Source organism: Aedes albopictus, chromosome 2 (genome assembly GCF_035046485.1).
Source record: "Aedes albopictus strain Foshan chromosome 2, AalbF5, whole genome shotgun sequence".
In the NCBI taxonomy this organism is placed as follows: Eukaryota; Metazoa; Arthropoda; class Insecta; order Diptera; family Culicidae; genus Aedes; species Aedes albopictus.
Genome location: NC_085137.1, coordinates 190,932,639 through 190,947,227, shown reverse-complemented (window position 1 = coordinate 190,947,227; position 14,589 = coordinate 190,932,639). Strand labels below are relative to the sequence as shown.

General features: G+C 38.9%; 1 protein-coding gene across 1 annotated transcript in view; it reads left to right on the top strand.

Moving 5' to 3' along the window:
- LOC109408128 (uncharacterized) overlaps nt 1-10,411 on the top strand; it is a 107,564-nt gene extending 97,153 nt beyond the window's left edge. Inside the window, 3 exon segments of the mRNA XM_062850884.1 lie at nt 8,521-8,976; nt 9,041-10,012; nt 10,015-10,411. Of these exon segments, the coding sequence (XP_062706868.1) occupies nt 8,521-8,976; nt 9,041-10,012; nt 10,015-10,055 (1,469 nt within the window). The 3' untranslated portion in view covers nt 10,056-10,411.
- Nucleotides 10,412-14,589: the final 4,178 nt, after the last annotated feature.

The following is a 14,589-nucleotide window of genomic DNA, read 5'->3' as shown; positions in this document are numbered from 1 at the left end:
TAGGCTTCCAGGAAAAATATGAAACTGTGGGGATGTTCAAAAATAAAAATTAGAAAAATCATAAACTGAAATTCACGAAATCGAGAATTAAAGAGAATCATCTTCCAAAACATGTTTAAATCGATTTTAAATGACGAAAAATGATATTTAGATCAAAATCAAAAATTTGGGTATTAGAGGGTTAATAAACGAAAATTTGATAGGAGGTAGTGTCACTATCTCGTGAAAATCAATATCATTATCAACATTGTTGTCGATTCGTAAAATGGGTAATTTTTCATAGAAAATGCGGTGAAAGTCGATAAAAATTTCCATCTAGAAAAATGGTACACTACTAGTTTTTTTCAGGATGATAAAATTGATGTATGCAGTCGAGCCAATTGAAATTTTATTAAATAATACAATCAAAATTGTAGAGCATTGGCACGGTAAAAGTACAGTTTTGCCTTTCTCGTACACTAAGGTGTACCGAAAGGCTATATGTTCACTCCAAAAACGAAAATTTGATAGAGCCCCCGGAGTGGTCAAGTGTTATATACCAATCGACTCAGCTCGACGAGTTGAGATGATGTCTGTGTGTATGTATGTGTGTGTGTGTGTATGTATGTGTGTGTGTGTGTGTATGTGTACAAAAAGGTCACCTCTTTTTTAGATAGTAAATATGAACCGATTTCAACGACCGATGGTTCATTCGACGCGGTATATTGCCCCATTGTTTCCTATTGAAAGTGGTTCAGATCGGTCCAGCCGTTCCGGAGTTATGGCCATTTAGGTGTTCCTGACCGGTACCTCAGGAAGGGGCCAGATATGAAAATGCAACAAACCCATGCATGCGACCCATCAAACCACTGCATCTGATGAACGGGAAGTAGAAAAATAGTCTCAGACTATATCTGAACCGGTAGTGTTCCGGAACCGGTTCCGGATGTCCCGCCGGAAGTGGCCAAATATAAAAGTGAACAAAACCCATGCATGCGACACGTCAAATAGCGGCATTTTCGATAACCAGCTGAATGGTGAGCAGGAAAGTAGTTTCAGACTATATTTGAACCAGTAGTGTTCCAGAACCGGTTCCAGGTGTCCCGCCGGAAGTGGCCAACTAAAAAAGTGAAGCAAACCCATGCATGCGGCACATCAAACAGTGGCTTTTTCGATAACATGATGAACGGTAAGCAGGAGAATAGTTTCAAACCATATCTGAACCGGTTGTGTTCCGGAACCGGTTCCAGGTGTCCCGCCGGAAGTGGCCAATTAAAAAAGTGAACCAAACCCATGCATGCGACACACCAAATAGCGGCTATATCGATAACCAGATGAACGGTCAGCAGGAAAATAGTTTCAGACCATATCTGAACCGGTTGTGTTTCGGAACCGATTCCAGGTGTCCCGCTGGAAGTAGCCAATTGAAAAAAACCAGGCATGCGACACATCGAATTGCGGCTTTTGCAATAACCTGATGAACGGTAAGCAGGAAAGTAGTTTCAGACTATATTAGAACCGGTAGTGTTTCAGAACCGATTCCAGGTATCCCGCCGGAAGTCGCTAACTGAAAAAACGAACCAAACCCATGCATGCGACACATCAAACAGCGGCTTTTTCGGTAACAAGATGAACGATTAGCAGGAAAATAGTTTCAGACCATATCTGAACCGGTTGTGTACCGGAACCGGTTCCAGGTTTCCCGCCGGAAGTGGCCAACTAAAAAATTCAACCAAACCTTTGCATGCGATACATCAAAGAGCGGCTTTTTCGATAACCAGATGAACGGTAAGCAGTAAGATAGTTTCAGTCCATTTCTGAACCGGTTGTGTTCCGGAACCGGTTTCAGGTGTCCCGCCGGAAGTTCGATAACTAGATAAGCAGACAGCAGTAAAATAGTCTTTGACCCAAGCTCTGACCCCACCTAAGATTACCGGCAGTGTTGCAGAATCAGGTTTAGATGCATCGCTGAAATTACAACAAAACAAAATCGATGCAAGCGATACATATGCGTAAACGAACAAAATCTTGATAAAAATTTAAGCGATCTTGTTTTCCATTTTCCTGAGGCGTAATTATACAGTAAGATGGATCAAACTTGTATGGGAAAATTTTAATTTTATAGCATCAATCCCCTTTTGATTGCCGGGGCCCGTGGCGCAGTGGCTACACGTTCGCTTCATAAGCGGATGGTCATGGGATCGATCCCAGCCCCGGCACTTCGTCAGTTGCTCTTCCCCCCGAGAGCGGCCGGCACTTGACCCTCTTCTGAGCTATCATAGCTCAAACGGACCCGGATAATTGGATATCGGCGAACGGCAACCCATAATGAACGACTCCCAATCGGACTGGAAATGGAACAACAGCCATACATCATTTCATCATCGTGCTCATCATACTACCAAGGACAGGGAAGAAAAGTGAAAGCAGCACAAAGACAAACCAGTTCTATATATTTGAATAAGAATATAATAGAATACATTTAGGCACTGTACAAGTGTAAGTGCAGCCGCCAATTGGAATCGCTCACGTAGTGCCTAGTGGACAAAAGAGCTGGAAAATAGGTTAAGTTGCTAAGAATAAAAAAATCCCTTTTTGAGACTTAAATTACTGCGCACAATTTTGATGCAACTAGTTGAGCCATCGCGCTCTGTAATACGGTTGAAATTTAAATGGGTTTTAATATGGGAAATTTTACTTGCTTGCACTTTTTTGTCAAATTTTACATGAATCTTATACTGCCATTCCACGCCCAATTGTCCCATGTTATGTGGGAATCCCATATAACATGGGATAATCATGCGTAGAACGGCTGTATAACCAATGATAATAAAGTAAAGGCTAAACTGTGCAGAAAAAAATGCTGAAATGTCTTGATAATGTTCGGCATCCAGTGCTAGTGAAGGTGGTCAAGCAGTTAACTGAGAGGTATAATATTATTCAGCTCTGCTTATACGTTTAACATAATACATAACATAGGAATATGAGCCATCAATAAGTTTCCACATTCGATTATGGCTTTGATAAGGTTCTTGCTTTTCTGAACAAGGCTGACACAAATTTCGATTTTCTCTTAAGTCAAGAGGGGTCCACTTGGAAATTTTGGGTAGGAATTCAATATTTTGAGGAAGGGCACAAATGAATAAGGACTGTTCAATTTATAAAACGGACAACTTTATAGGGCTATAAAAAGAAGACGCGTAGTTAAAATTTAACCACCCTTGCTTCGTTGTTCAGTGCATCATCTGTCATTATAGTGATCATTTTTTAATCGAATAAAAATAGTTTTATTTTATAGAAAATCGGCCAGGTGTCAAATAAGGTGAATTTTTCCATTGCTGAAAATTGAAAATATACATAAAATTACTGTTCACACATGGTATATCATTTTTAATACCAGAAAAGTATGTACAATGCTGCAGCAGCATGAGTAATAAACATTCTGGCAAAATTTAAACTCAATCGGAAAATTAAGTGTTGAGATATTAAAGTCTCAAGTAAGATTCGATTTTTTCAATAAAATTCAATTGTAAAGCAAAAAGGGCATGAAAATATGAAACAATCTATTTTTTTATGCATCCAGTCGAAACTGGGAATAATGTGGATTTCAATGCAGAAAACTGCTTCTTAATAGCATTACTGGTTTGGTAACTGTGCGCTATTGCAGCCACAGTAATCAAAACGGTTTCGTTCTTTGAAGGTTCTTACAAATAACAATGCAACCTAATGCAAATTTCACATAACAATAATGTTGAAAATGAAAACTTTGCATCCGATTATTATTAAATAAGGTGTACAATAACATAGGATCAACTTTGTTGAAAATAAATAATAACAAGATTCGCTAGAGTCGAAAATCTTCATCAATGGACCAAAAAGTATGAAATTTTTTAATATGACCATCTTTATGGATTAAATTTTTGATGAAAAATGCAATTATAAGTAATTTTTTCTTATGTATCATTCAGAGAGCGATATTCTACTATTCTGGACAAATTTTTAGCCGAATCAGTGATGTTATTGCAGCACAGGACTTAAATGAACATTTTTTCATAATTTCTATGAAAATAATGCAACTCACCATATCACGCCGGAGACTGCTTGGTGCATTATTACTGACCAACTATTAAGCTTTACCTTTAGTAGAATAGTATAAGATTCCAATGCATTGAAAACTTCATGAAAATGTACATATTAAGTGTGTGGAAAGTTATGTCGAATTTTGAGGAATGGGTTTTTATTGATGTTTTACGAAAACCGCTTCAGTTACACAATAAAGAACATTTTGCTTAATGATATATTTTTCCTACATTTGAGAATAGCTAAAGAAAGTTATGCAAAAAAATGATAATGATTTTATTGAAAAATAAAAAAGATATCGCACAAGCAAGTTGTCCGTTTTATAAATTGAACAGTCCTTAAACCAATAATTTTTTTAAATTTTAAGGTGAAGAGTCCTCCAGAAAATTTCTTACCAAACCCGAATAATTGAGCGGTTTTGCTTAATTGTTTGAGTATTTTTTTTCATCAAATACATTTATTATTTATCAACTCCACCCCCTCATTGACGAACGAGCACTGTGACAAAAGAAGAAAATGATATTTGTTCAATTCTAGAGTATTTTCAGGATTCAGGAACTCTTCGGCTTATGGCGACGGAAATATCTTAGAGTACATATTCGACGAGAAAGGCGCTATCACCACTAGGTGGATTAATCTGGGTTTTATTCTTAATTATTACATATTGAACATCATATCGACATTTTTATGATCTGTAGTGTAACATAGCCTAGTTAAATATAATGACTTTTGTTTATGTTACATATGTTTATTTACTTATTGAAAAAACATCAATATGACTTAATATAAGCATACAAAACATATTATGTTTAACAAAAACTTCATCGAAAACAAGTATTGTAAGACAGACTGAAAATGTTACTCATATTTGACTTATGATGAACATGTCATCATGTTGCACATGTTTGCATACATACTGCAGACACACTCAATATGACTTCATAAGAACAAATGAAACATATTATGTTTCGACAGAACTTAACCAAAACAAGTATTGGAAGTAAGACTGAAAATATTACTCTAATACGACTTATCAAACATATTGAGTCTGTTGAGCTGTAGAGGGGCTTTCATTTGTTTATCGTGTGGTAGGCATGAACAAATTCAAGAAAGTTTCCTTTGCGATCTACGTCACTATTGACCCCATTCATCTTATTCAAGCAAACTTATACCATTATTATAAATAGCAAAACAAATCCTCCTGATACCCGTAGACGTAAGTGGTCTGAAGTGGTCTTTAAAGAAACTCTTACAGGAAGACTCAAGCCATTTTATGTCGAAAAATATAAATGTGAGCTGCAAAATATTGTGATAGTTTATATATTTATTACAATGATCGGGTAAGTTGGACGGCAGTAGTATAGAGAAGAATCTATTGAAAGTTCGCTATTGAAAGTTCGCGTGCAACACACGAAATATATTGTAATGTAAAACCCAATAAATTGGAGTGTTGTAATGTATTTGCATTTATTAGCGAAACGTTAAGGTGAAGATATGACGAAGCCACAGCTCGAATTTTAATGAGCACAAATCTGAAGAACCGAAAGTCCCTACCGAGAATATGTTTGATGAACATATTAAGACAAATATAAAACTTAATCAGACTTGTCATATTGCGGCAAAATAAACGTTATTAGAACATATCCAACAAAAATGATAACAACATGTCAGATTTGTTTGAAAAGACAAAATATTTACTCAAACACGACTTTTTAATAAGAGATCATAAAAAACTAGTTTTTAGAATCATGAATATGACTTATACAAGACAACATTTGTTTTGAAAAACTTTGAAACAACTGTTATAGGACAAAATGATTAGTTTAAGACTTCTGATTATGTTTCGGTGTTACTTGGGCAAGAATTTTGTCAAAGTCATCATCGAATTGGGGCACTTATTCCGACGTTGTGTTCAACGTATGGGCAGAGCTGAAAGCATCAGTACTTTCAGTTGACTGCTTGACCACCTTCACTGGAGGCTGATTCAGACCAAGATGACAATTACTAGCCAGGATTAAACTTTTTTCACAGATCACTTTGACAAAGTTTTATCTGCACACTTTATGCTATATTTTATTATTATTGGTTACAAAAGTCATGTAGAATTTGTAATGTAGTAATTTGAATTGCCAATACTATATCACATCCAAATACCAACCACATTACAGAGCTCGCCCTCCAGTCGCATCAAAATTTTGCGCAGTAATTTTAGACGCAAATAAAGATTTAAAAGAATGTTCCGGGCTGATGCGCTTAATTTTTTAATTTTTGCATACAACGTTGATCCAATCTCCTGCAAATTTACGTCTCAGGAATCTAAAATGGTGTGATTTGATGAGATCGCTTTAGTTTTTTTTTCAGGTTTTTGGTTCTCTTACACATATCTATCGCTTGCATTCATTTAGTTCACTTTCGTAATTCCGCTAAAGCACCCAACGCTGCTTCTGCAACACCACCGGTAGCCTCTTATGTAGTTTGAGTCTATTTTGTATTGCTTACGAGATCCCCGGAAATGATTCCGGAACACTACCGGTATATTTAAATGTGATCTGAGTTTATGAAAACTGTTAATCATGTTACCCGGAACTAAAAACACTACCGGTAGTAACTTCTGTAGACTGTGCCTATTTTCTTATTATCCATGCATCAGGTTACTGACAAAAAAAGCATTTTGATGTACCGCAAGCATGGGTTTGATTCACTTTTATGTATGTCCACTTCCAGTGGGACACCCTTAACCGGTTCCGAAAAATTTACATGGTTCATTTTTACATTTGACCAATACCGGCGGGACACCTGAAACCGGTTGTGGAATAATATCGGTGGCCTCTGAGCTGATTTTCTTGAAAACCTTTCATCGGCTTATCGAAAAAACCGCGATTTGATGAAGTGTATGCATGGGGAGAAGGGAACCCACATTTGACCACATTTAAAGGGAACCGGGAACTCTACCGGATCAGATATAGTCTGAGACTATTTTCCTGTTTACCATTCATCAGGTTACAGAAAAAGTGGTGATTTGATGTGTCGCATGCATCGGTTTGTTTCACTTTTATATTTGAACACTTCCGGTGAGACACCCGGAACCGGTTCTGCAACACAACCGGTTCAGATATAGTCTGCGACTATTTTCCTATTTACCGTTCATCAGGTTATAGAAAAAGCTGCGATTTGATGTGTCGCATGCATGGGTTTGGTTCACTTTTATACTTGGCCACTTCCGGCGGGATACCCGGAACCGGTTCCGGAACACTACCGGATCAGATATGGTCTGAGACTATTTTCCTGTCAACCATTCATCAGGTTACAGAAAAAGCGGTGATTTGATGTGTCGCATGCATGGGTTTGTTTCACTTTTACATTTGGCCACTTCCAGTGGGACACCCGGAACCGGTTCCGGTATGCTACCGGTTTAGACATGGTACGAGACTATTTTCCTGTCTACCGTTCATCAGGTTATATAAAAAGCTGCAATTTGATGTGTCGCATGCATGGGTTTGTTTTTCTTTTATATTTGGCCACTTCCGGCGGGACACCCAGAACTGGTTCCGGAGCACTACCGGTTCAGATACAGTCCGCGACTATTTTCCTGCTTACCGTTCATCAGATTATCGAAAATGCCGCGGTTTGATGGGTCGCATGCATGGGTTTGTTGCAATTTCATATCTGGCCCCTTCCTGGGGTACCGGTCCGGAACACCTAAATGGCCATAACTCCGGAACGGCTGGACCGATTCAAACCATTTTCAATAGGAAACAATGGGACAATATGCTGCGTCGATTGAAACCAAAAGCGTTGAAATCTGATGATATTTACTATCCAAAAGTGAGGTGACATTTTTGTACACATACACACATACACACGCATACACATACATAAACACACACATACACACACACAGACATCATCTCAACTCTTCGAGCTGAGTCGATTGGTATATAAGACATGGCCCTCCAGGGGTTCTATGAAAATTTCATTTTTGGAGTGAACATATAGCCTTTCGGTACACCTTGGTGTACGAGAAAGGCAAAACGGTTAAATAATTCTTGAAGTATTTCTTGGAACAAGCCCTGGAACATTCACTATCGGAGCCCCGCAAGACGTCCATGAAGATATTCACGTCCATGAAGATATATTGAGCTGCTCAATCGCGGGATGCAAAGTATTGTATTTCCACCAAAAACGATCGTTCCGGGTTTTTACTAGTTATAAAAACCTACCCCTCACTCAAACTCACACGCGTCTTAAATGCTCTTCAACTCTCCTCGTCGTCCCTATCATGTAGAATTCCACTTAAACCCATCTTAAGTCCTCCATATGTTCTGAAATCAATCAAGTTGCATCTATTTATAATTGAAGTACTTCAATACAGTTTATTCAAATAAATTCTACTTCAATTACAATACGTGTGTAATCCATTTTATTTATTTCTAATAACGTTCATTTTGTTCTATATTGCAGATAACAAAGGTCGCACACTATTCTCACCACGCCTCGAATATAACGAGTGGCATCCCGTCGGACGTGGCGATCCTCTGAAAAACGATCCCACCTACGACTACAGTCCTCCCGTCCTAGAGCGCGTACGATACTGGCCAGAAAACAAAGCCAACAAGGATAAAACCAGTGACATCCTACTTCTCGGAGTGCCATCGAAGAAATCCAGTGCCAAGGTCGAACACCAGTGGCCCAATAATGGTCCCATTCGACGTAACTACTATCACCAGCAGATCAACGAGTTACCAACAGTTTTGATGCCCCCTCCCTTGAACAATCACCTTCAACCCGAAGAGCAGTATCTGTGGACACAGGCCACCACCCACCAAGCACAGCGGTATGAAACTCCAGCGGAAGGGTTCCGGTACAGGCCTGGACCACCAGCGCATCCTAGTCAAAGTTTCGCCAATCAGTATTCAGGTAAGACTAACAGTTCATTTCAAAAAAAGTTTGGAGATACTTTCATCCAATTTACCAATTTCAGGCCAAAAATACAACGAGCCACCCATGCTCCACTCGACTCCATATCAACAGCAGCTGCAAGCTCATCCCAGTCAACAGTACACGACCACAATTCGCCTGACAACTCCCAACGAATTCAGCTCCAAAAAACCTATCCTTCACACAATCCTGCAAAACGAGAAAGCTTTCCCCTTCACCAAGTCATCCATGAGCGGTGGAATCACAGAGTACACAGCCAACTTCTACAACCCTCAGAACATCAACGCCATGGCTACCACAATCATCCATCCTCCCCAAACCACAGAGTACCTCACGTCAGAACCATCCCACACGATACCGCCGGTCAGTACTGACATCAAGGCACCTCATGTAACACCAGCAGCGTTTGTCCCACCAATGACTTCCACAACAACAACTTCAACGACAACACCCGCACCTGCCCAAACCACTCCCGCAGATCCTTTCCTGGCCCACCTCCAACAGGCTCAACCTAAAGCCCCTCTCTACCTTATCATCGAGGGTCACTCAAAGGTCAAAACGTACGGCCTAAACAACAACGACACCCTGATGCAACTACCGAAAATGGTCCCCGTGGTAGGCTCGGAGGATCCCATCATCCGGCACGTCGTGAACCGAGACGAAACCGGCGATGTCGTTGGCATCCCTCGCATAACCATGAACCCGGTCATGACGTCCACGATGTCACCGGAGGCCATGTCCTCGTCCGAGGAGGAAACCAGCGAGGAGAAATCCGCCGTCAATTCCCTACTAAGTCTGCTGGGTTCTTCTTTCGGGGATTACTTCTCGGACAAGGACGCCAACGGGAACTCGATCGATAGCGCGGAAAGTGGTGACAAGGACTCCAAATCGAGGAGAAACGTGCGCAGTGCGGACGATAGGCAACAGCTGTACGTGACGGGATCGTATCTGGTGGGCGATCATGGAAGCAGAGAAGAGTCCGGAGACTACACTGCCTATCGGAGAGGTTCGGTGTTGCCGAAAGTGCCAGTTTCAAGCAGGAAGTTTATGCGTATTGAACGGATGAAGAGACGAACGAAGCGAAGAATTTCAGTTCAAAATTTATGTTCCAAAACAAAATGTTGAATAGTTTGTTGCTGTTAAGTTTGCGCAAAATTGACATTTCTGTTGAAATATGAACGCCACTGTTATTTCGTGGTGTGATGATCGATTTTCATGACCACTCCCATTTGTACATAGACAACGAATACACTATAGAGCGTAGGATTAGTTACTACATGCGTATCAAAATAAGGGCTGACAAGGATGTACCCCTTTTTCCAAATCATTGTTGAACAAATAGAAATTCTCGGAGCCATTTTTCCAGAAAAAGTGTTGCAGGTTGAGATAATATGATGATTTGATGTAAGTGAAGACTAACCGGTTTTTATTTTATAAAACGTACCGAAAAGCCATCGATAGTGCGTTACCCATAGCACGGTAGTTACTAAGACAAAGCATGAGTTCTTAGCATAACCATGAATCGAACCCGCCAGCATGATATTGTTGAATACTAGTGTCTTCAGCGCTTCGGCAATACTGAAGGAGTCTCTCGAGTTATTTCTGAAGGACTCTGTGCGCCGTCCTTGGGGGCGACAATGAGCCAGAGGGGCGAGATAACATAGCATAGCATAGCCGACCGTGCACATCCTGGGGTGGCTGTCGATAGAGACGTTTATTGCGCCAGAAAAGTTGCCTGGGACTTGACAAACCTTTTATTTAACAACTCTTTTTCCTGGCCAGGTCCTTACGATCAGCGGGGATGGGGAGGAAATGCTGGAAACAGCTGTAAGTTTTTGAAAAGTACATCAAAAAATCTAAATTTTTACTGTTGTGTATCAATGGTTCAAAATTTGGAAAGATCTTTTTCAAAGATCATCGTATAAGTCATAAATGATCAAAATTGCATTGCATTCGGTTCATTAAATCCGGAGATATAACAGCTCAAAGTTGGCTATTGGATAATTATGACTTTTTCTAGAATATTTCTTACTTCATGTAGAATGGCCCGATCTTTCCCAAATTTGGACCATTGATACACCTGATGAACTTACAGTAAAAAAATTAGATTTTTATATGCAATTTTTAAAAAGTTACAGCTATTTGATCATTTTTTGAAAAGTTAAAATTTTACCTGTCCCGATCATTTTGTCTATCCCCTGTAGATATGTGGAGATGGAAATTGGATAGGGTTTAATGGGGTGCTTTCCTTGGCGAAAAAGCGTATGAGAAGTTGTCATGGTTTAGTAATTTACCTGGTTGCCACTGAAAAAGTAATCATAAGCATTAAGCAAGTCGCACAAATTTCGTAGGTAGTTCAGCCCTAGACCACAGTTATGAGGATTGCTTCCTTCCCGTCGGATACCAAAACACATAATTTGGAGACTTACAGGGGATAGACAAAATGATCGGGACAGGCAAAATTTTCACGTCTCAAAAAAAATTCAAAAAGCTGTAACTTTCCTATAAGTGCATCAAATATTCTTAAATTTTCACTGTAAGCTGATCAACTATTTGTGTATCAGTGGACAAAATTAAGAAAAGATCGAACTATTCTGCACGAAGTTATAAAGATTCTAAAAAATGTATAATTATCGGATAGCCAACTTTGAGCTGTTATATCTCCGGATTCAATGAACCGAATGCAATGAAATTTTAACTATTTATGACTTATATAATAAGCTTCGAAAAACTTTTGTTATAACTATAAGTTCTTAACACGGAAGAAAATTATAACGATTAGATTATTTTTCTAATAAAACACCAAATTTTCTTAAATTTCAACATCGTTTCAAAATTCAAGATGCTAATTTTAGTTCATTTAAAATCCGTCTGATTCTCTTGAATACAGATATGTTTTGAAAGAAAGTAACGACATAGGCGGAAATTCATTAAAAAAGTAATGGGGTGCATATTAAAAATAGACCAATTTACTAAAAAAATCATAAAATTAATGAAATTGCCATAACTTTTTCTCTTGGTTATAATTTCAAGTTGTGTCAAACGTTTTTCAGAGCTCATTATATTAGTCATAAATGGACAAAATTTCATTGAATTCGGTTCATTGAATCCGGAGATATAACAGCTCAAAGTTGGCTATCGAATAATTCTACCTTATTCTAAAATGCTTATAACTTCGTGCAGGATAGCCCGATCTTTTCCAAATTTTGTCCACTAATACACAACTAGTTCATCAACTTACAGTGAAAATTTGAGAATATTTGATGCACTTCTCGAAAAGTTACAGCAAATTGGACATTTTTTGAAAAGTGAAAATTTTGCCTGTCCCGATCATTTTGTCTATCCCCTGTATCTCTGACATCTCGACAAGACAGACGCAATCCTCCAACAGTCGAGAGTTGTCCTGGCCTCGTCTTTTCGACTGCTGAGGAATAGGAGAGGATGGTTATTTAGACACATAAGAAAAATGTAGAAAGTTGTAGGACTTCTCTTACCTAGGTGTCAAGGGGATATGGGTGTTGTTAGTGTAAGGGTACTCCAAAGGATACGGTTCGTCAACGTTCAGGCACACCATTATTAGACTGCTTCAAATTATTTTTCTGCCCAATACGTCCTGGTTTCCTGATCATCCTAATGGCATTTATTTGAATTACTTGATTTTTTGGTTGAGATTTTGAAATATTAGATAATATTAACATCGACAACGAACAAGCTACATACAGGGGATAGCCAAAATGATCGGGACAGGCAAAATTTTCGCTTTTCAAAAAATGGACAAACAGCTGTAAATTTTTGAAAAGTGCATCAAAGAAGACAGGGGTAATCTACCCTATTCACAAAAGAAAAACCATGATGACCATGTGTGAATTTCGAATGCCACCTTGAAAGTGCTATCCCAGCTTATCTTCAGCCGTATGTCAATTAAAACGAATGAGTATGTGGGAAGCCATCAAGCCGGTTTCATCGACGGCCGATCAACAACGGTACAAATTTCAACTAAGGTACAGAACAAGTAACGATTCGGCAGAAGAGAAAGCCGAAATGTCTCAGAGATTACACATAAATGTTCACAATTGGGGCCCCAATGGGGTTCAAAAGTTACCACAAAATCTCAGAGGTGATTAAAGTGTTCAGGGGCCCTCAGGGCCACTTCAGGCGCATTTTAGGGGGTCGCAGAGGTTTTAGGGGGATTCCACAAGGTTCCAGAGGGCTCAAGGGTGCTTCATGGAGTTTCAGGGAATATCAAGATGTTTCAGGGGGCCTCAGTGGCGCATTTCAGGGGGTCTTATGTAGTTTTAAAGCATCTCGGAGAGTTTCGGGGGTTCTTGTTGTCTCCGGGGTGCTTCAGGGGTCTCAGGGCATTGTAGAGGGCCCAGGGGATCTCTGAGGTGCTTCAGCAGCTCAAGGGCGTTCCAGATTGTGTTTTCTAACCCCGATAATGCGCCAGGGGGCAAGATTTGGTCAAAACATTATCTGAGAGATGCCGGTCAACCAGTGAGAGATTTTCTATATCAATAGATATCGATTTGTTTTGAATCGATGGGAACGCTATCGTCAGATAAAGCACTATAAAGGAAATTTGAATCTGGTAGATACGGATCTAATCAAATATTGCGAATATCGAATCAAAAATTGTATGGTTTCATCCTCGTAGTTGCTAGAAGTTTCTGTCATAAAAAATAGGTTTCTAGAGCAATTAGTTAATTTTTAGATAAATCATCAAAAAAAGCTTGAGAATGAGGTCTTTTTTATAATGCCACATTTAAGGCTCGATGAAACTTCACAGGTGGATTAATATTTTTAGAATCTCGAACCTACACTCCCGATCAATAGTTTAGGGTCACCCCCTCAAAAACATGTCATTTTTTTAGGCGTCAATTTGCGTAAAGTTTCAAAACCCTGGATCTCATTCAAAAGGTAAAAAGTAAAAGAATCTTTGAACATGTTTAAGTGATTTTTTTTTAAATGTTTGTATGTATAATTAACACAGAGTTGCCAAATTTAAAAAAAAAAAACAGATTGATCCACCTAGTGGTGATAGTGCCTTTCTCGTCGAATACGTACTCATAACCATTCTATTAAAATAAATCGGTGTTGCTGAATCCTGAGAATACTTTATTTAGAAAAGCAAGAATTTTATCAAAGCCATCATCGAATTGGAAGCTTTTTGATGGCACATATTCCGACGTTATGTTCAACGGATAGGTTGAGTTGAAAAATACCTCTTAGTTGACTGCTAGACCACCTTCATTATCACTGGAGGCTGACCAATATCAAGACGACAACTTCATACTAAGATATACCTTTTTCACAATCGCAGATCACTTGGCGGTTTTCGACCAAAATTTTTCTGCGCACTTTAGGCTATATACTATTGATGTTGGTTACAAGATTTATGTAAAATTTGACAAACAAAATGCAAGCAAGTAAATTTTCTCATACTCAAATACTTTCACATTTCAACCACCTTACAGAGCGCGAGAGCGCAATCAGTCGCATCAAAATATGCAGCATTTTAGAAACAAAAGGGGTTTGAAAAATCTTTGTTCTAGGTTGATATGAATAAATTTTAATTTTCACATACAACGTTGT